The 21,282-nt window shown below is 37.0% G+C and overlaps 2 protein-coding genes across 2 annotated transcripts; one reads left to right on the top strand and one right to left on the bottom strand.

The window, feature by feature from the left end:
• Window positions 1-417: 417 nt before the first annotated feature.
• On the bottom strand, window positions 418-8,772 carry LOC127961691 (NEDD8-activating enzyme E1 regulatory subunit-like). Its single transcript, XM_052560921.1, is given in 21 exon segments — window positions 418-673; window positions 2,224-2,273; window positions 2,448-2,562; window positions 3,240-3,332; window positions 3,490-3,576; window positions 3,819-3,858; window positions 3,949-4,024; window positions 4,242-4,375; window positions 5,252-5,311; window positions 5,400-5,491; window positions 5,582-5,645; window positions 5,729-5,791; window positions 5,897-6,006; window positions 6,990-7,099; window positions 7,284-7,363; window positions 7,746-7,817; window positions 7,903-7,933; window positions 8,065-8,125; window positions 8,213-8,316; window positions 8,668-8,733; window positions 8,735-8,772. Coding segments are annotated over 21 exon segments (1,635 nt in total). The 5' UTR covers window positions 8,752-8,772; the 3' UTR covers window positions 418-563.
• A 2,289-nt stretch (window positions 8,773-11,061) lies between these two features.
• Window positions 11,062-20,696, top strand: LOC127961698 (carbonic anhydrase 7). The gene is made up of 7 exons (XM_052560930.1): window positions 11,062-11,276; window positions 16,408-16,605; window positions 17,114-17,232; window positions 17,314-17,409; window positions 17,902-17,964; window positions 18,407-18,562; window positions 19,687-20,696. Exons 1-7 carry the CDS (start codon window positions 11,240-11,242, stop codon window positions 19,807-19,809), a joined length of 792 nt encoding a protein of 263 aa, XP_052416890.1. The 5' UTR covers window positions 11,062-11,239; the 3' UTR covers window positions 19,810-20,696.
• Window positions 20,697-21,282: the final 586 nt, after the last annotated feature.

A 21,282-nucleotide genomic window follows, 5' to 3' on the forward strand; every position in this document is an offset into this window, starting at 1 on the left:
GAAAATGTCACACGTTTATATCAGATAATGTAGGCTGAAAGCATAGTGCTATGTTCACTTGAACAAAAATACGGTAAGAATAGTAATATTGTATAATATTTCCATTTTTACATTGAAAAATGACTTTTTCTATTTGAAAATGCAATTTATTCCTGTGATTGGATAGCTGAATTATCAGCAGTCTTCAGTGCCACACGATCCTTCAGAAATCATTTTAATATGCGGATTTGCAGCTCAAGAAACATCTACTGTATTAACAATGTTGAAAACTGCTGCTCAATATGTTTTGGAAAATGTGATACACTCGAAAAACTTTTATTAAGCAAGGATGCATTAAAATGATCAAAAATGACAGTAAAGTCAGTGTATGTACATTAAAACTGTTGTGGAAAGAACACAACAATCCCACACAAAAGCTTTGGAGATATACTGTTTATTCAGTATGCAGCATCAGTTCTGGTCATCAGCACTGATCAGTGTAAGTATAAACAAACTCGATTGCCAATTCGAGGCCAACACTTTGATCGAGGAATGAGGAAACACAACTGGAAGGGACGATTGCTCTAAAGCTGAAAAGTAGCAGAGGTCTGTGACATGGCATTATAGAGGAACGTGTTGTTGAAAGGTACAAACTGGTGCGTGATGATTTTGATGGCTTCTTGAGCTGCTGATCCTGCAACAAAAGACAGAGAATGGGCCTCTTTACAACTGGCATTACTATGTTGTTCACATCTGGATGCATGATTTGGATCCAGATGTTAACGGAAACTGCATTTAAGGTTGTATAAACCAAATACATTCTCAGTAATTACCCTAATTGGTTGCCCTAATTTTAGCCCATGTTTTATTTTATTTTTTACTAAACCTAGTATTCATTCACTATTTAAAGGCATAGTTTAAATAGTCATAATTACTCACCCTCATATCGTTCCAAACCTGTAAAACCTTCATTCATTTTCGAAACACAAATTAAGATATTTTTGATGAAATCCAAGAGCATTCTGATCCTGCATAGACAGCAATGCAACTGACAAATTCAAGGCCCAGAAACGTAGTAAGGACATTGTTAAAATAGTCCATGTGACATCAGAGGTTCAACCTTAAATTTTACAAAGCTACGAGAATATAAGAATACCAAAAATAAGAATTCAGCAAATCTTCTGGGACAGTCAGATGCCATTATTGTGTATACATATGTTGTGGTTCTCTCGACAATGGCATCGGACTGTCCTGGAAGATGAGGAATTGTTGAATAAAGTTGTTATTTTCAGTTTTCTTCGCGCACAAAAAGTTCTCTCGTAGCTTCATAAAATTATAATTTATGAATGGACTATAACAATGTCCTTACTACCTTTCTGGGCCTTGATCATGTCAGTTGCATCTAAATTATCTTAATTTGTGTTCTGAATATGAACGAAGGTCTTACAGGTTTGGAAAAACATGAGGGTGAGCAATTAATGACAGAATTAAAATTTTGGGGTGAACTATCCCTTTAAGATAAGGTTGTTAAATAAGAATTAGAAGCGGGAAAAAAAAGTTTACAGGGGATACATGCAAATACACAAGGAAATCTGGCCAGAGAAACGAGAGAGAGATTCAAATGGATAATTTACATGTTATTGTTCATTTAATCAGGTGACCAGATAACATGACACCAATGGCTGTTTTTTTTTTTTCTACATCGTGATAGTAAATAAAAAGAAGCCAATAACCAGCAGCATAACACTTGCCAACATTAAATGAGCTCATGCTACAGAAAACCATGAATCATATCAATGTCAGATGAAAATAAATAGAGCCTGACAAAATTTCAACCCACTCTGTGAGTGACAGATAATGATTATTTGCAGCACATCGCTTCAGTAGCTGTATACAAATAACGAAAACGCATTGAATGTGGTCTGAATCCATCCCTGAGCACCTCCGAATGTGGTTACATTGATCCCATCACTAAATGCATTCAAAATCAATGTGTTTTGGTCATTTGCACCTGGCTTTTACTGTGGTTATGTGCTCTCTGCCAGTCGTATGATTATTGAAAATGCATATAGTAATGCAAGCAGAGAAGACGGTTATTGAGAAGGGCCATACTTAGATTTCCTAATATGATTTCCCTTTATACTATCAATCCATATTGTAGTGGATGTCACAATATGCATTACGAATGTTCGATGAGGTGTGTGTGTGTTTTGCAGGATCCTGAATAAGTACAGAAACACTCACCTCCCAGAAAAGCGGCGACTGTGTGTGGCTCAGCAGCTCCATAACGGCAGCTGGAAGATATGAAAATAACATTTACACTGTTACCATCGGATTATAAACAGACGGACCAGATGAACAGGAGAACGTGTGCTTCTTCATTGCCAATATTACAAAACCATTTTAGTATAAATATTTAGTTCGTACAGCTTCAAACCAAAGGAGCTTAACTGTGAACTTAAACGTACAACTCGTGGATGTAGTCATCTTTCACACTGACGCTCAGACTGTACTCCTGTAGAAGACTGTTCACACACAGCTTGAGTTTGTTTATGTCTTCCTCCACCTGGTAATTGTAGACACCTGAGAAAAACAGTCACATGTTCATATACACAGCTCTGGTGTCCATTTGAATGTTTCTGAAAGAAGTCTGTTATGGTAGATACAGTAAAAACCGCAATATTGTGAAATATTGTTACTATTTACAATAAACCAATTCAGAACCAATACGGTAATATCTTCATGGTACTCTAAGAAAGGTGGCATTACCATAGTACCATGTCCAAAATAAATAAATACATACATAAAATAGACAAATCCAAGTTGAGTTTAGTATCGTATTTTTCGGACTACAAGTCGCACCTGAGTATAAGTCGCATCAGTCCAAAAATACGTCATGATGAGGAAAAAAACATATATAAGTCGCACTGGACTATAAGTCGCATTTATTTAGAACCAAGAACCAAGAGAAAACATTACCGTGTACAGCTGCGAGAGGGCGCTCTATGTCTTCAGTGTAGACTACAGGAGTACCGCCCTCTGGTGGCTGCAGACGGTAATGTTTTCTCTAGGTTCATGTCAAATTAATTTTGATAAATAAGTCGCACCTGACTATAAGTCGCAGGACCAGCCAAACTATGAAAAAAAGTGTGACTTATAGTCCGGAAAATACGGTATATAACAATCTGTGACTTGATGGACATTTTAAAATCTGTGCAATGGTTGAGAGTTTCTCAGATTTTTTTGATAACTCTTCTGACCGGGGTATCGGGAGTGTTGCTGATGGAAGCGATCGACCGAGCGAAGCATGAGGTACAGAACCATCTCACTGTCTGCGCTGTCCATACAGGATGCTATGGAGACAGAAAAAAATAGCTTAAACACACACAGCAACACCCAAGCATGGATATACACAACAATGAAGCATGTTAGTAAATCCTTCTAAACAATCCTGTGCAGTGGCCATAACATTTAGAAACCGAGATGAACCACGGGCGGAGAGAGACGTACTGATTTCATCTTTATTGAAAGTGTCCATACTGTATTCTTCTGCCAGAGACCTGCAGCGCACCACTCTGAGGAAAGCTGCGTTTTTACCTGTCGGACACAAAACACCACACAACATAGACATAGGCTTTATAATCATTTGTGGAGGAAGCCACCTGCTAAAATTCCCAAAGAGGAGATTTTTCACTGATTACTGGAACCATGACCACCACGTACGCAAACAAACTGATGGAAAAGGAGACATGGTGTAGAATATTACAGGATTTTGCAAAGTGTTGGAATATCTAGTTTCCTGGCAAAAACCTTAAAAGGAGTGTGTATGAGGTACTCACAGAAAAGTCTGATTTCTTGTTCAGAGATACTTTCTGGAGGCTTTGGAGTAAACAGATCATCAATGTTAATGTGCTAATAAAAGAGAAAAACTGCAGTTATTACAGAAGAGTCTGCTGATTATGTAAATACCTTTCCAAATGGTTGTAAAAGTGCTTCGACGTGTTTGGACACAACTGCAGCGTCCTTCATGGCTTTGTCTCTGTAGCTGAAATGGAAAGTGTCAAACAAATGCTATTTTACCCAAAAAACAGAGTCAGCAGGAATCAAGCGAAAGCACATGTCTGAGTATGTAACGTTCCTCAGCTGTTGGTCATTACCAACAGTTCTTTGCAATACCAGGCAAATTTCACATTACTAATAAATAATATTACTGATAATAAAATGTTTCTAGACTCTTTGTGATCTGAATGCTAAATACCTACACATTTTGTAACTTGATGAATTTGTTTGAATCTGCAATCATGTCTGGGATGGTTCCTCGCACAGGTAGCTTTCCGTTCCCCTCGTTTCGAACAAAGTCCCGCACTCCTCGTGCCATCACCCAGAAGGATGGGCTCTACGAGAAGACAGATTTTTTACACTATTTCTTATGAATGTGTAAGACCTGATTCTTTAGACACTATGGGTAAATAACTTAAAGAATAAATTGCAGTAAATTTCTAAATATTCTAAATTTTTATAAACACAACACTTTTGGTTTTGCTCCCATTTTTCACGAGCTGAACTCAAAGATGTAAGACTTTTTCTATGTACACAAAAAGCCTATTTCTCTCAAATATTGTTCACAAATCTGTCTAAATCTGCGTTAGTGAGCACTTCTCCTTCACAGGTGTACCATGATCATGCTGTCTAATCAGCATCTTGATATGCCACACCTGTGAGGTGGATGGATTATCTCGGCAAAGGAGAAGTGCTGAATAACACAGATTTAGACAGATTTGTGAACAATATTTGAGAGAAATAGGCCTTTTATGTACATAGAAAGAGTCTTAGATCTTTGAATTCAGCTCATGGAAAATGGGGGCAAAAAAAAAAAGTGTTGCATTTATAATTTTGTTTAGTGTACGATAATATATTTAAATAATGTGAAGTCACAGTACTGTTACTGTTTTTGTAGTTACAAATTGCAGCATATGCTCTAATATTAGTGGGATAATGGAGAATACTATTAAAATAAAAAAGCCACCTTTTCACTACCTCTAAAAAACAGCAAACTGGAAGCCATACATTTCCCCAGTAGAGAATAATATTGGAGATCTTATTTTAAGTGCATGCAGAATTTGAGTGTGTTGAAATATTTCAACCCTTTTTCATTTTCATCACCAATTCCAATTGCCACTAAGAGCAAAATGCAACAATCTTACTGTGTGTGAATGTTAAAGAAAGACAGATTAAAGGTGGCTTAGGAGTAGTTTTGCATGTTGCCACTAACCTGTGAGGTAATATTTTCACACTGCTCAGCATTAAAAATGTCCTCTGTTGCACTAGGGACCTACATTACAACGGGCCAAAGATCAATACAAATCATATGCAAGGAACATAAACTAGAACTACAACTTTTCAAATGTAAGGAGTTCTACCTTGGTGGGGTTCAGAGCCGTGTTCACATTCTTGATTGCCTCCTCAAAGTTCTCTTCATCTGCAGGTGTTCCGTTCTCATTCGTGAGGAGTCCTGAGAAAATACAGAAATTAAGGAAAACCTACAACAACAGAAACGAGCTACCGAAAAATGACTGAAAGGAACAATATGGCATTACATTACCTGCTCTGATGAGTTGTCTGAAAGCTTCCTTCTCCTTATAATTCTTCGGTAACTGACCGTTGTGCTGGATCAGAGAAGATGCACTATGAGAAGGTCATTTAGGAGGTCTCATATTAAGAAAGCTCATAAGTTTATGTCAAAAATTACCTCACTAGACCACTTTTCCAAGTATTTGGCAACCACAATTATCCATGGTGTATGACTGTGATCCTAAAATGATACAAAATACAATTTTTTAAACTGCAACGATTTAAACATGAACACAAAATACAAGTCAGTCACATACAATAAAAGGACATCAATAATCAATCTGACCTTCTTCTCCATGCGGTCCAGGTCGTAGGACTCTATGTGGTGTCTGAGCTCTGTGAATGGCTGGTCTAGTCTCAGGTCTTCTAACACATTATCTGGATGAGATTCGATCACTGTGGTGAAAGACACAGACAGACCCTTCAACATTTTCACAAAAGATGTATTTACATAAATGTTAAAGGGGTCATCGAATGCAAAATTCACTTTAAAAGTTGTTTGAACATAAATGTGCTTTATACGTCCATCCTATAATAATGAAATCCACCCAGTGCTTTTTTTAAATCCCTATTTTAAAATCTCCTTTCTCAAATCAGGCTGTCCTGAGATTCCTGTCAGAATGATGTAGTACTGAACAGGCCCCTCCCACGACAGTTGATTGACAGGACCGTCTTACCTTAGACCCGCCCTGAGTGAGCTGTCTGCCAATTGTGTCTACTCCAGTGCAAGGGAAAACAAGAATGTCTCTGATTAAGTGATTGAGATGTTCTGATGTTGGATGTAATAATGAACAAAGCAGTCGTCATTTACTCCCGACATCTGAGCCACTGAAGACTCAGAAAGATTAACGTTACTTTCATTTTTGAAAGGAATGCGCCGATCGCCGATAAATGTGTTTAAGTTTGCACAAATCATTTGTGATCCAGCTTCATCTACAGAAGAAGTGAGTATAAGGTTTTTTTTTTAATAAATCTTTGCAAATCGCCTTTCCTAATAATGTGCAATGTAGCTAACTTCACAGCAACAGTTTACAGTCTGCTCGACACCCCAGAGAACAGAGGGGCGGGGTCAGCAGAGCTCATTAACATTTAAAGCAACATGCAAGGAAACTGCTTTCTCTGAAAAGAGCTGATTTCGACAGGGTAAAAAGGGAGTTTTTTTCAACACTACCATTAAGAAATTATGACCGAGGTAGGTTATAGAATTTTCATTAAGACGCTCAAGAATCATATCAACTTGTAATGACCCCTTTAAGGATATTCAAAATGAAATTTTAACAAAGTTACTGAACAACAGTTCATTTCAACCGACCTGACCAAGTTGTAATAAATGAATGTCTTAAAAAATATTTAGCTTTGGGAAATTATGATTATATAACCTGTGTGCTCCTTCACGATCAGTCTCATGTAACCGATAAGTCCATATGTTCGACATACAAGGAATGGCACACCAGCATCCCATAACACACTGCCCAGCCTCAAACATGTGCTGTCAAAATAAAGATAGAAAGGCATATATTAATTTGAAGAGTCAGCACAAACAACCAATCAGAGGGTTTTTAATTTTTTATTATTATTATTATTTAACATGTCTGTTTCGTAATGCATTTAAAAGTAACTCATGAAAACAATAAAGGAACAATATATTCAGATTTCTATTATAGTACTTATACCTTTCTGGAAGCTGGACGCCAATGACCAGACTAAATCTGTGGAAAAACTCAGGGTCGTTGTCCAAAAGCTTATCAGGACTCTGAATATCAAAAAATAGAAGAATTGAGATAAAAAAAAATGAAAAGATTCACTAGCTCACAAAGGTTTGAACACATCTGACTGAATTAATGTCCCTTTAGAATTAATATTCCTTTAGATATAGAGGCTTTTGATTAAATGATTGCAGTTAGTTGTTAATAAATATTGCACCCGATGCACACTGCCATTCAAATGTTTCAGGAAGATGTTTTAATGTTTTTAAAAAAGAGATTTCTTATTGTTTTGATTTGCTTACGATTTCAGTCACTATACATTTCCCATTCATTCAATTTCATAGTTTTGAGCAAAGTGTCCGAACCTGGTTTTGTACAGCCGAGTTTAATCTAAAAGTAAAACTACAGTATGTTTACATTAACACTGACCTCTTCTACAAAGTTTCCAGACACATCACTATTGAGCTCCTGCAGCAGCTCAGTAGCAGCCTGAGCCCTGTTCTGCAAAATAAGCAAAACATCATTTATCATTCACGTCACTTTAGGTTTGGACAGACTTGTTATGGACACCCAATTCTGTGCTTACCTTCCCAATACTGCTGCTGGTGAGAAAAAAGCTGCAGAACAGATCAGAGCATGACCAGAATCAGACACATTTTCAATACGGTGCAGTGTGATACATTTATCCACTCATCACACTATAATCAAAAATCTCTTTAAGATGGCCAAAAAACAAGACAATGATTACTTGTTTCCAACATCCTCCCCTGACACTTTGTGCCCATCAACTATGGTAAAGGCTCCAATTCCTAAGAAGCAGAGAAAGAATAATGTTAACACAATGAATGCATTCCTCAGTGTTATGATTTGAGCTGCACAGTGAGATATATTGATACCTGGCAGCACAAGGTTTTTGAGGATTTCAGTGCCGGTTGCAGTGGCATTGATGAGACATACATGGGCATTTTCAAGTGCTTCCTGTCCATGATCTCCCCACAACCTGATACAAACATATACCAACCATTAAATGACCAGCCTATAAGCATTGTTATAATAACATAATCAAGACAGACAGGCAACAGTCGAGCAGATTAATACATCCAGTGGTTTCTGATCAGTAAGGCTGTTGATATGCTATATATGGAGATTAGACTGAGTATGTTGCTGCAGTGTGTATTGAATTAAAGCATGATCAATCTGAAGTAACTGGATGATTAAAGCTCGTGCTACGACCGATGGGCCTCTGTATGTCAGCGTTGGTGCAATTTGAAAGCTTAAACCTAACGCTGAAGTAGAATCGCAGTGCATGTAAACGTAATTATTATGTTGTTTAAACCCAACCGATATGTACCTGAGCTGCCGATCATACTTCTGCTCTTTGCTCGTTTTCTGGTCTGTCATGGTCCTCAGTCTCTGTTTGTGACGGCTCGATCATACCGGCACGCTGCTGTTTCACTGTTTGGAGATTGACATTAGCAGATTCGATACAGACAGACTGTTATTCTTCTGTTTGGCCAAGAGATGGAGCCACTGTGTCGCTTGAAGGATGCCTTAGCTCTTTTTTTTGACAATCATGGGGACTTGTAAGTATAACGTTTACTTAGCCTATTTAATATAAGTATGTCCAGTATAGTTCTTTGCAGACCTGTGTTCTGTATTTCTTGAATATGTAGCACCTTGGTCCTGGAGAAACAGTCTCGTTTCACTGTGTACTACTATACTTTCATCCTGAGAACCAGAGAGAGAGAGAGAGAGAGAGAGAGAGAGAGAGAGAGAGAGAGAGAGAGAGAGAGAGAGAGAGAGAGAGAGAGAGGTATTTTCTTCACTTCAAGTCCTTAAATGAACAAACTTCACTTTATAATGACAGTTTCCTACCTGAGGACGTTTATCTCCAGTAGACTTCAAGATACAAAAAGCCACTGCAAAGACCAGTTTGGATCTAGCAATATATAATATATATTTATCAAAACAGAAATAATCAGTTGTCAGTGTTTTTTTTATTTATTTTTTTATTTATGTTTTTTGTCTCGCTATAGACCACAGTAAATGCATGAACTAATTGTTCTAAATTGATGAAATATTTGATAAAAATGCATGAACTAATTGCTCTAAAAAGCAATACAAGTCACTTTGCCAAATACATCAAATGTATAGTGCTACCATATCATAAATAGATAATTACACATTCAGTAGGCTATAACATCTCCAAACCCAGTGACTACTCTGTTTTCTTCGACACTCTTAAAAATAAGCTGCTTCGTAATGCTTCTTTGTGGACGAAAGAAGGTTTTTCAGATTATGAAAAGGTAATAAAGAGATTGTTCTTTAAAGAACCTTTGACTGAATGGTTCTTTGTGGAACCAAAAATGGTTCTTCCTTTATTTTTAAGAGTGTATTTATAATATTTATTTTTGCATTGCATTGATTTTCTTGTTTTGACAGCTCTACAACTGTAGTGCAATCTCTGACGTGGCATATGAAGTGAACTTTCATTGGTCCTACTTAAAGTTGCCTAGCTATTTTGGTGTTATTAAATTTTGACTTGAATTACAGTTATAGACTTGAGGTAAGCCTCCCAGACAGCAGCTCTGGCTCAAACACATTATTTTTATTGCATCATATTTAAGTCATTGTTTTGAAGTAACACAAGCATGCTGTTAGAGCAAAGTGTAAATGTCTCATCATAGTGCACTTTTTGCTGGTGTTACTTTTTTTATTGCTGTCACAGCAGTTTTCACATGCATGCAGCTATCTTACAATTTTAACATATGTCCACATCTCTTTCTCTAGGATCTGTTATTTGAATGTGGAAAAAACTCCAGCCAAATTATTAAAAAGCTTCATTATCACTAGTTGTTGTTATTATTATTGAAACTGAAAAAATATCTTAATATTCATGTAATCATCAGTCTGGGGTCCAGCCTTCAAAAAAGCAAAGAATGGACGAACGAACAAACAGAAGTATTATTATATTATACACAAATTGTATTAGTTATTTTGAACCATTTTCCCAGGATGATTTGTCCCATGTTTGCTGCAGGCACCTTATTTTGAAACAGTGCCACAGATTCTCAAGTAGACAGTGATCAGAGATGAGAGTGGGCAAGATTTCACCCTGAACCACGTAATGATCACGTAGCTATGAGGTTTTATTCGGACAATGTGGTTCTGCATTAATGATTCACAGGTAGAGGTCATTTGTGAGGTAATTGTCTGTTAAGGCAATTGCTTTTGATTTATTCAAACCTTAATCTTAACCTTTATAAACAACATGTTTTATTCTCAATAAGCTATTATTAGCCTATATTTTCAAATAAATATATCATTTATAATGGTAAAATGTTAATTTGAATCTGTTTAACACATTGTTTAGTGCTGATGCTTCAAAGGTTATTTAAGGCTCCCACACTATTGCCTACATAAAGTGAAATAAATTGAATAACTAGGCTATTTGAAGCAAGTATTAATAGCGAAGTATTATTCTGCATTCTGAATGTTATGAAGTGTCAGTGGTATGTCCAAAACAACGATGTAGGCTAATGTGCTCCCTTAAGTACCTTTCCAAAGCTAAAGAGGGGACAATGATGCTCACTTTTTAAATAGAATTCGCACTCGACGTTTTACTTTTCAAATCTCAGATGAAATTATACATTTTCAGTCGACAGTACAATTACATATACTAATTCAAAGAATTCAAATATTTAACATGTCCAGACATAAGTCCTCCTCAACACAAAGCTCAATCGGCTTTAGAGGAGGCGGGGCCAGATCGGATCAGCTCATCTGTCAATCAATTCATTCACCTGTTACCGCTGTCATGATTAGACTCGCCTCACACACAACTCTCCTCTAAATCTGCACCATTCTAGACTCTTCTGTGCTCCTTACAACATCTTGATCCTGTGTTCATAGAAGAGGGAGCAATGACTGGCCATCACTGGGGATATGGGAAGGACAACGGTAAGTTAATTGCAGTCATTTAACTTAATTCCCGTCTGAATATGAGTTTACAATTAAGCGTCAATCCCCAAATGTCTTTTTGTAAATCGGTTTTGACCACTGCCCAGCACCGTGCAGTAACTTCACAGTACAATTCATGCATTCAACAACAACAACAAAAGTATTTTATTTCTGAAATGCTTGCAACTGCTTTCAAGAATATGCTAATACTATGTTTGCCTTTTTGCTAATTTAATTTTTTTAAGAGCTAGAATGCAAGGCAGAATACCATTTGAACCACAGACAAATTTCTAAACGATTATTAGTCCATTTTAATTAATTTATTACTATTATTATTATTATATGAAATAAAATGTCTAAATAAATGTTGAACATGCTGTGACTACCTTGTGAGAATTGCGTTTGCGGGTTCATCAAAACACAAAACTAACTTGAGCATCGTCATCTGAATGCATGAGTTTTATTACAGAGAAGCCATGCACATGTGTATATATATATATATATATATATTTTTTTTTACAGAGGTCTGTATGTAAAACGTTGCAACCCAGTCACATATAAAAACGTACCTTGACTACGTTGGTCCAAAGTGCAAAAAGTAGAGGGGTTACAATAATGGCCCTTGAATTTTATGACTTTTTTTTTTTTTTTTTTTGCTTCCAAGCATAGACAGTAAAAGAAGTCACTTGACTTTCAAGGTTCCGACCGTGAGAACAAAAAACATGGCGGACATTTCTCTCATTTTTAGTGAAAAAAAAAAAAAATCAATATTTTGACTTATTTTCTGCATGAAAAGTTTTAATTACATTTCTAGCGAGAAATATACATTTTATTTTCATAATATTCACTGAGTGAATGTACATAATCACTCGCTTGTTCGTTGTTGCGAAGATTTTTCATATCTCGCCAGAATAACGTGAAACTGCAACGTTTTGGTTGCTATGGACGCTGCTATCGCCTAGCATAGCTGTGGCCCAGATTCAGATTCTTCCTTGCGATTTCGCTCCGTCTGACGGATCAAACCCTTGCCCACTATATGCGAATCTGAAAAATCTTCGCAACAACGAACAAGCGAGTAACGTACATTCACTGAGTGAATATTATGAAAATAAAATGTATATTTATCGCTAGAAAATCATCTGGCTGACTACGACTTGTATACATTTTTCTACAAATCCTGTCATACGTGCACAAACTGAGTCACCACTTATAAGTTATTACTAAATATTGTAGAAACATAATTTTCTGTAAAGTTGCTTTGTAACGATTTGTATTATAAAAAGCGCTATACAAATAAACTTGAATTGAATAGACATCAGTTTATCCTAATCTCCAAACTAACATCCGGTCTCAGACTGCTGGCCTGGCTCTGCTGTGATGTATGCAGCAATAACTAGCTGCTGAACCCTTTTTTTTTTAAATTTATTATTTTTTTTTTTTTTTTGTGAGCTAGAGACAGGGCCGCGGGAAGTAATTTTGAACAGGGGGTGCTGTGAATTTTTTTTTATTTTCTTTACAAAAAACCTATGAGCCTATAGGCCTATTTAAAATACATTTAAAAAATATATACATTGAGATTTACTACTTTATTGTCATATACACTTCAGTGCACAGCCAGCCAGGGTCTGAAACACACAGACATCAGTTCTCAGATATGCGCAATGCGCTATTAATCTGAAGCAGAAGCAGAATCAGAAATAATAGTTTAAATAATAGTTTAATAATCGAAAAAAAACGAAATAATTACTTTCATTACAATTTCAGATAGCCTATACATACATGCAACTCATTTAGATACAACAAATAATATTACAACAAAATATAATATTAATCAAACTTCACAATAACGCTAAAACAATGCAATCGATTTGGTCAGCTGGCTTGAGTCACTGCACGTTTATGTCACACGGAACTCTATTAACTCCAAAATCTTTTTACGCACACCACAAGGAAATAATCTCTGACTATTTAAGCAATTTGTTTATTGAACAGTTCTCCACATCCATTACGCAAAGAACACACGCACAGTATAAAGCTTTCTGTCTCCATCTCCAACCTTTTTACACAAACAACAAGGAATCTCAGAGACTCCGACTATTTAATATGGCTGGGTAAAAAATAGATTTTTCGATTAATCGTTTTTTAAAATGTGGTCGATTCAAAATCGATTCTCAAAGGCCATGAATCGATTTTTTTCCCGTATTTATTTCCGCATACATTGAACGTAAGATTAGCGTTAATCTAATTACAAATCTTCTCCACTAGATGTCACCCTCTTATGTGCCTTGTGCGATGTTACCAACGAACCTATCATTCATTCATTCAGTTTAAAGCAGTGGTTCCATTTTCTGCAATGTGCGTCAGTTCATGCTCCCGTTCGCGTCTTACAGACTGCATCTTAAAGCCTCTTATACTTTCTGCGTCCTCGAGTCCGCTATGGACCGCTATGCAGGCTTGATGTAAACATCGCCATCGGAGAGTGTGTACCGAGTCTGAGCAGACAACCGCGCGGACAGGTGCGCGTGGTCAGTTGTCTTCAAAAGCACAATTGCACATGTTCAGGCAGTGTGAAGAATCCCATTGCCAATCGAACCAATCGGGCCGGGCTCGGGCTCGTACGGTAAATGAGCGGTCATGTAATGTTTCGATTAGCGCGAGAAATATGCGAAAATGTATGCTGAGTAGTTGAAACGGAGGCTTGCTTCTGACGATTACGTTTTGGTAGCACCAGCAACTAAAGCAAAGTCTGAGGTTTGGAAAAGTTTTGACCTTGTTTATAATGAGAATAATGAGTGAATAATGACGCACCATCAGTGAGCGCAGGAGCGCGCTGAAGACATCTACAGTGGATTCAGTGATTTTCCTCCACATAAACACTTAGGCCTTACCTAATCTTGGTGAGTAAATGTTTTTCAAATAATAACTAAATATTACTTGAGTCTTAAATGCATAATGTAGACAGAGTAGGCTATATAAGCTAATGTTGGCATTATTATTTTATTATGTCAGCTGCTATGGCGAAGCAAATCCGGCAGAGCCTTTATCTTAATTCATTTCGTTATTGCCAAATACCCATCTTAATTTATAATTTATCTTAATTAAATTTTTTAAGAAAGACTTGTTTTTATTGGTGCGTTGGCCTATTTATATGCTAAATGAGCCTATACCTAGGGCTATTTATAGAGTGCTGAGATGTTACGATGTTACAGAGGACTTATTTCATTTATTTGTTCAAACTTCCAAGTGGCCTATTACGTTAGTCATGTATAAATTATGTTAAACTATGTATAAATGACTCATTCCTGACAAAAGGCAAAAGAGCTGTGTGCTGCGTACATTTGAATAATGTCGGGTTGTAAATGGGTTCGGGCTCTCAAAAAGCTGTCAATCAAAATGTACGTGTCGGCTCGGGACATGTCGGGCTTATCTTTTAAGGCCCGATTACATCTCTAATAGAAAATCGAATCGAAAATCGAATCGAGAATCGAAATAGAATCGATTTGAGAGCTTGTGAATCGAAATCGAATCGATCTGGAACATCAGAATCGATACCCAGCCCTACTATTTAAACGTTATTTAACAGTTCTCCACAACCATTACACAAAGAACACACGAACGAAATAATACTCTCCATCCCCACCACCTTAAAAAAATACTATAGTGTACTACTTACAATTGCTTGGCTAGTCAAAGCTGATCCCACACTTGTTGCCACAAAAAAATAAAAGTTACAAGCGCGTTACAAATATTTTAATAGGCCTACATTTTTTTTTTTATCTCCCTCTCGTCACTAGGGGGTGCTGCAGCACCCCCAGCACCCCCACTTCCCGCGGCCATGGCTAGAGATGGTGAGAATGTGTGCTAGAATCAAGCAGATATTATAGCGGTTATGTTCACAGAACATAAACCGCATCACACTTACATGGGCTACTTAAACTGTTGTCTGTTTGTGTGGCCACTAATTAAGTTTTCTGTTTTGGTGTGAATGGACTAGCCAGAGTTTGACAAGAAAATGCCATCCAGATTTTATGAAATGCTAACCTGAGTATGACGAAGTCAGGCTAATGAAATGCACAACTTCACACAAAAAAAAGAAATGTGAATATCAAGATCAGCTTGACGAGTATTCCAGCCAAATTAGTAAAAAGCTTCATTATCACTAACTATTATTAATTTTGAATCCCCCAGTTAAACCGTAACACTAAGACAGACTCTAATAAGATCTATAGCCAGCCTATAGTGAGCCAGTTTTTGTGCTTGTACCCAATCACTAATATGTCCAGTCATCTGTCGTTAGATTTGGTGTAGCATATTTGGTTGCTCCTTCCACTGTTAATGCTAGATTAGCCCAGTTATCTTTTAAAGGGATAGTTGTTGCTTAAACCGTGTAACCAGGCTATATGTGACTTAAGACTGGCATCCTGCTACAGTTCACTGAGACAAACATTAGAAGACATAGAAATATAGGTCAAGTTACAATATTCAGTTCAATTCAGTTTATTTGCCAGACTCATTCATGTCCAAAAGCCACGCAAGACAGGACAGATAAAAACAAACAAAACAAACCACAACAATCAGTAAGAAAAAAAGAAAGAAAGGCAAATACAATAATTAAAATACATACAGACATTTCAGCCAATGCACTCTCAGTCTGGATGTGTACCTGTAGCAACTCACTAAGGGATTTAAGAGTGCCACCATGATACTGTTAGAAGACTCATCCAGACATTGCATAAATTTAAACATTCAAATTTCTTAAAAGTGCTTTCAGTGTGGTTACTCCTACAGATACAAACATCTGACTAGCACTCCCTCCTCTGGGAACCTTGAGTAAAATTCTCATTGCATCATTGTAGGCAACTTGTAACTTGTGCATGCTAGATTTTTTGTAAGAAGACCACAGATGGGCTGTATAGAGAGGTGTACAGTAAGCTTTGAACAGAGCCACTTTAACTCGAGTAGAACAGTAACTAAACTTACATGCTATGGTGTTTGCCTGTGCATATAACTTATAACACTGTCTGTATATGTCATCATCATCATTCATATCATCTGCAATACAATACAGTACATTGTTAACTTATTATTACATTCATTGATGTCTGGTTGGTTAATATATTTGTTTTTCTAGGTCCATCAGAATGGCACAAAGACTATCCCATTGCTGAGGGTAACCACCAGTCACCTATTGATATAGTCCCCGCTGAGGCAGTATTTGATGCCAGACTGTCTCCTATCTCGCTGTGTTACAACAATTGCACCTCTGTCAGCATATCAAACAACGGCCATTCTGTGGTGGTGGAGTTCACGGACTCGGATGAGAGATCAGGTTGGCATCAGTCATCTAACATTAATGCTGCTTTAAATATGAGACTGTCATTAGTTGGTTGATTGGTCTCGAGATGTTCAGAGAAGAACATTTAGTTCGGCTTCATATTTGAGGTTTTGCACACAACTAGTTTCTGCTTCTACTCCCAGCTCTCATGTTGTGCACAGCCACTGTTCAATTATGTACAGTACAACATTTTCAGTAACTTGGATAAATATTTGATAAAAAAAAAAAAACTTCAATTAGAAAAAAAAACTAAGGTTTTAATTTGAGTAAAATTACAAATTTAAAACAAAACCACATTCTCTTCCCTTAAAGACTGCAGAATGAATAAAGTTACTATTTTTGATGCGAGCAATTTCATTTAACAGTCATGACATTCCAGAGTATTCCTTGTCAATACCCTGCATTTGGTTTCATTCTGGCCTGTGTCTTTATTTTTAGAATTTAGAAAAAATAAATCCCATCCAAAGGGAATGGCCCCTTAAACTGCTCTTTCCTTTGTCAGTGATCCAGGGAGGTCCTCTGGAAGACATGTACAGACTTAAACAGTTTCACTTCCACTGGGGAGGCAAGGGTTGCCGTGGCTCGGAGCATACGGTTGGTGGGAAAACCTACGCTTCTGAGGTGAGCGGGCAGAACAGGGACTTTAACTAGTCTGTACAGTCTTTGTTACAATCTTTTGGCCTGAACTCTGTCTCTCTCCAGCTTCATCTGGTTCATTGGAATGCTATAAAGTACAAGTCCTTTGGTGAGGCAGCAGCAGCACCTGATGGCCTGGCTGTCCTCGCCATCTTTCTGGAAGTTAGTCTTCGTGTGAATCAGTACTCCTTTAATAGCTCCTTCCTCTCTTTTGGGCTGTCCAAGATTTGCATCGTTTATTCATCAGAACCGATTTGGAGAAATTTAGCATTGCATCACTTGCTTGCCAATGGATCCTCAGCAGTGAATGGGTGCCATCAGATCTGATAAAAACATCACAATCCTAAAAAGTAATCCAGTCCAACAGTTGATGTCTTTTGAAGCATGTTTTATTTAGATAAAAACAATTTATTTTTTAGATACAAATTGTGGAATATTTTGATGTTTTTCCATTGCTGAGCAAATGATGTAATGCTAAATATCTCCAAACCAGTTCAGATGAAGAAACAAACTGATCTTGAGGCTAGAGAAAATAAATTTTTCAAAAATTATTTTTTTTTATTTTATTACTATTAAGATAAATAACAATCAAATACAGAATTATATAAATCCACATTAAAGTGCATATTTTACCATTGTTTATTTTTTTTATAGCTCGGTGATGTGCACAGAGCTCTTCATCAGATAACAGATGCCTTGTATATGGTTAAATTCAAGGTATGTGTGTTATGTAGTAAATGTAAAAAAAAAAAAAAAAAAAAAAGAATTTCGTTACGCTATTTTTGAGAGAATACATGAATACATTAAATTAATGGAGGTCTTCAAGTAGCTTGTCACTTTAGTCCTTTTTGCATCTGATTTTTTTTTTTTTTTTTTTTTTTAATTTGGAGATATTTCTCTTGAAATATCAGGTTCTAAGGATTCAAATTAGCATCTTTCTTTCAAGTGTTTTTTATCACACTTTTTTTGTATTTGGAGTAATCCTCTGTTTCCTCAGCATTATTTTTAACCCTATTTATGCATCATTCTTTAATTTTACAAATTTTCTTCAATATTCTTATTCACTTCACATTTGTTTATGCAAAGACCCTCATCAAATATCCAGTAGTGTAGAAAGCTAATAATAAAAAAATTTGGACACTTTTTTTTTCTCTTGTAGGGAAGTGTTATTAATTTTAAAGGCTTTAACCCTAAGTGCCTCCTGCCGAACAGTCTGGAGTATTGGACGTACCCAGGCTCTCTCACAACTCCTCCACTGTATGAGAGCGTCACATGGATCGTGCTGAAAGAACCCATTTATGTGTCAGATAAGCAGGTGGGTTGCTTTTTGGTTTTCTTAACTTTATTAACCTTATTTATGAACTGAATTGCTGGTGTTTGTCATGACCATCATCTGGTCTGTTGTCAGATGTCAGTTTATGATAATGAATGATTGTGGAGGGAGATGAATGTGGGAACCACTCCTGCTGAATCAGAATCATTGGTACTGATGTGAAATAGGGATGGTCCACAGTATCCCATATGCTGGTGGTGACGGTGGATCTGGTCAGAAATGATCTCATCTGCAGACATGATTGCATGTCTCGTATTGGATAAATTACATATTTGTGTGTGTGGGGACCGGCCTGCGGTACACGCACAATGTCAAAATTTCAGGTTTTACTATACTTGTGGACACGCGCACATGCATCCCCAGATTTATGCTGCATATACACTACACTTACAGTATTTATTAGCTTTTAGTCAGCAAGTTACAGTAAACTGGATAAAGATGACGGGAAAGACTACCTCTTTTTCAAATAAAATGCTGTTATTTTCCATTTAACATATCAAATATATCACCGTTTTAAGCAGCACAAATGTTTCCAACACTGATAAGGAAGAGCACCAAAGCAGCATATTAATCAAGAATCATGTGACACAAGACTGAAATAATGGCTACTGAATATTCAACAAGTTAAATTGTATTTAAGTTATATAAATGCCTACAATTAAAAAAAAAAAAAAAAAAAAAAAAAAAAAAAAAGCTTGAGTTTTAAACATTCTTACTGATGACAAACTTTAGATTAGTAGCGCGTGTCCTTTGCTTTGAAGTGTCATACTGCTAGATCCATATGTCTATGTCCTTCTGAAAGACTGGACTGTGGATTTGGTCTCCTGGCTCTTGTCAAGTCCCTCAGACTTTGTACAAGGAAATTGAATTAAAGCAAGCATGAGCAGTTTGGCATGTTGGCAGCATAGTGTGTCTGGCATGACTTTGATCTTGTACAGCTTATTAAAATGATTGAGCTATAAGTAGCAATAGCTTAGGAGATTCACAGTAGGAGAACCAAGCCTGTTACATAAGACTTGGTACCAAAGTGGATTTCTTTTGCAGTGCAGCATGTAACTTTGCTAGGTTCTGTCTCACATGCTGTTTTTCATGCTTTTTGGACTTAGATGGGAAAGTTCCGGACACTGCTGTTTAACGGAGAGGAAGATGATGACCGAAAGCACATGGAGAACAACTTCCGCCCACCACAGCCGCTGAAAGGCAGGACGGTGCGGGCTTCTTTTGAGTAGCCTGGACCACCAGTTGTGATCGCATGTATTGGAGTCACCTCGGAGGTTGAAAGATGAATTAGAAGGGTGTGGGGTTTGTTCAGTCATGTCTCTCTCTTCCTGCTGCTTAAAGGTTTTGGCCAGTGACCTCAAACACAGTTTGACTGTGACGTTGAGCTCTTTGAATCCAGGGCTCTGTGTTTTTAGATCCCTTCTCATCCACCTTGATCAGGCTTGTGCAAACAGGTCCTTGTTGCTGGTGGCTGAGATATTTGTGCTTTCAAAGGGTCCAAGCTGATGGGATCTGAAAAGCTTGCTCTCTGCTATAGTCTGTAATCCAGGATCTGTTAGTGGCCACCAGAGACTCTTAACTTTTGATATAGGGCATGTGTGAGGTTTAAGTTGTTCGTAGTAAGGCTCGTGGTGCTTTTAGGAACACAGACTTGGTGGTGGCAGGATGGCACTCCATTATCACTGAAAGTTGCATTAATAGATGAAAGTGACTCAGTAATGTAATTTGTTTACCTGACTGTTGAGTTCATGAAGTTTTTACAGACTCTTATCAACACTGCGTTCTGTAGTGAATGTTCCTGTGCTGTCACTGAAGCCTTATAAATGTTCTGACAGTAATAGGAGGGTGATGTTTGAGGGGTTGAAATGACTGATGGATTACACTGCTCGCACTTTAAAACAGTTGCTGTTATTAATGGATTTCCTAATGGAATCTCTGGCATGACTGTAGGATTGATACAGAAGATCTCTAGCAGGTCAGAGACTCGACTCCTGGACTACATCCAGCTGAAACGGCAAGGATTTTCTTTTGGGTGTTTGGTGGCTGGCATCGTTTCATAAATATTTTATATTGTATTTAGTTTGTTTAATGTACAAATAAAATCATTTTAATAATCCATGTGTCTTTGTTTGACATTTTTTGTCCCTATATTTGAGCACTAAAATGTTTGCTACTAAAAAGAACTGCATTCAGATAGTTACAATTATTTTGATTCCTTCTGTTCTTTCTCCAAAATAGCTTATCTTTCAGTCCTGCTAGTTTCAAAAAATCAATAAATGAAAAAGAGGTAGGCTTGAGACATTCTTCATGTTTGTATTCATCTTCACCTTGCATATAGCACACAGTGAGATCCCAAGTGACTATGAACACACACAAACAACCTTCCAGCACAATATTATTCTCACTTAATATCCATTAGTTTCTTTTAAACACGTGTCTCATTTTACTAATGAATTTTATTAAAATATGATTGAACCTCTCTGGCGCCCTCATATGGTGATAAGTGGATAAACAAAAACTTAAATTTCGTTACATTAACCATTATCTTTGGGTTGAGATAGCTGGTTGAATTTCCATCCTATAGCCATAAACAACAGTTTCTGTAGCACCAATACACGGAGACCTAAACCTACAGGGACTGCAGATGCAAATTAACTTTATAGCTAACTCTGGCACAACACTTGGTACAAAGTAGAAGCCTA

Source organism: Carassius gibelio, chromosome B7 (genome assembly GCF_023724105.1).
Source record: "Carassius gibelio isolate Cgi1373 ecotype wild population from Czech Republic chromosome B7, carGib1.2-hapl.c, whole genome shotgun sequence".
NCBI lineage: Eukaryota > Metazoa > Chordata > Actinopteri > Cypriniformes > Cyprinidae > Carassius > Carassius gibelio.

Excerpts from the sequence above, each read along its gene's own strand:
- LOC127961698 (XM_052560930.1), top strand. The coding sequence starts at position 11,240 with ATGACTGGCCATCACTGGGGATATGGGAAGGACAACG. Across the intron at positions 16,606-17,113 it reads GGACTCGGATGAGAGATCAG|TGATCCAGGGAGGTCCTCTG; the intron begins GTTGGCATCAGT and ends TTCCTTTGTCAG. Across the intron at positions 17,965-18,406 it reads TGTATATGGTTAAATTCAAG|GGAAGTGTTATTAATTTTAA; the intron begins GTATGTGTGTTA and ends TTTCTCTTGTAG.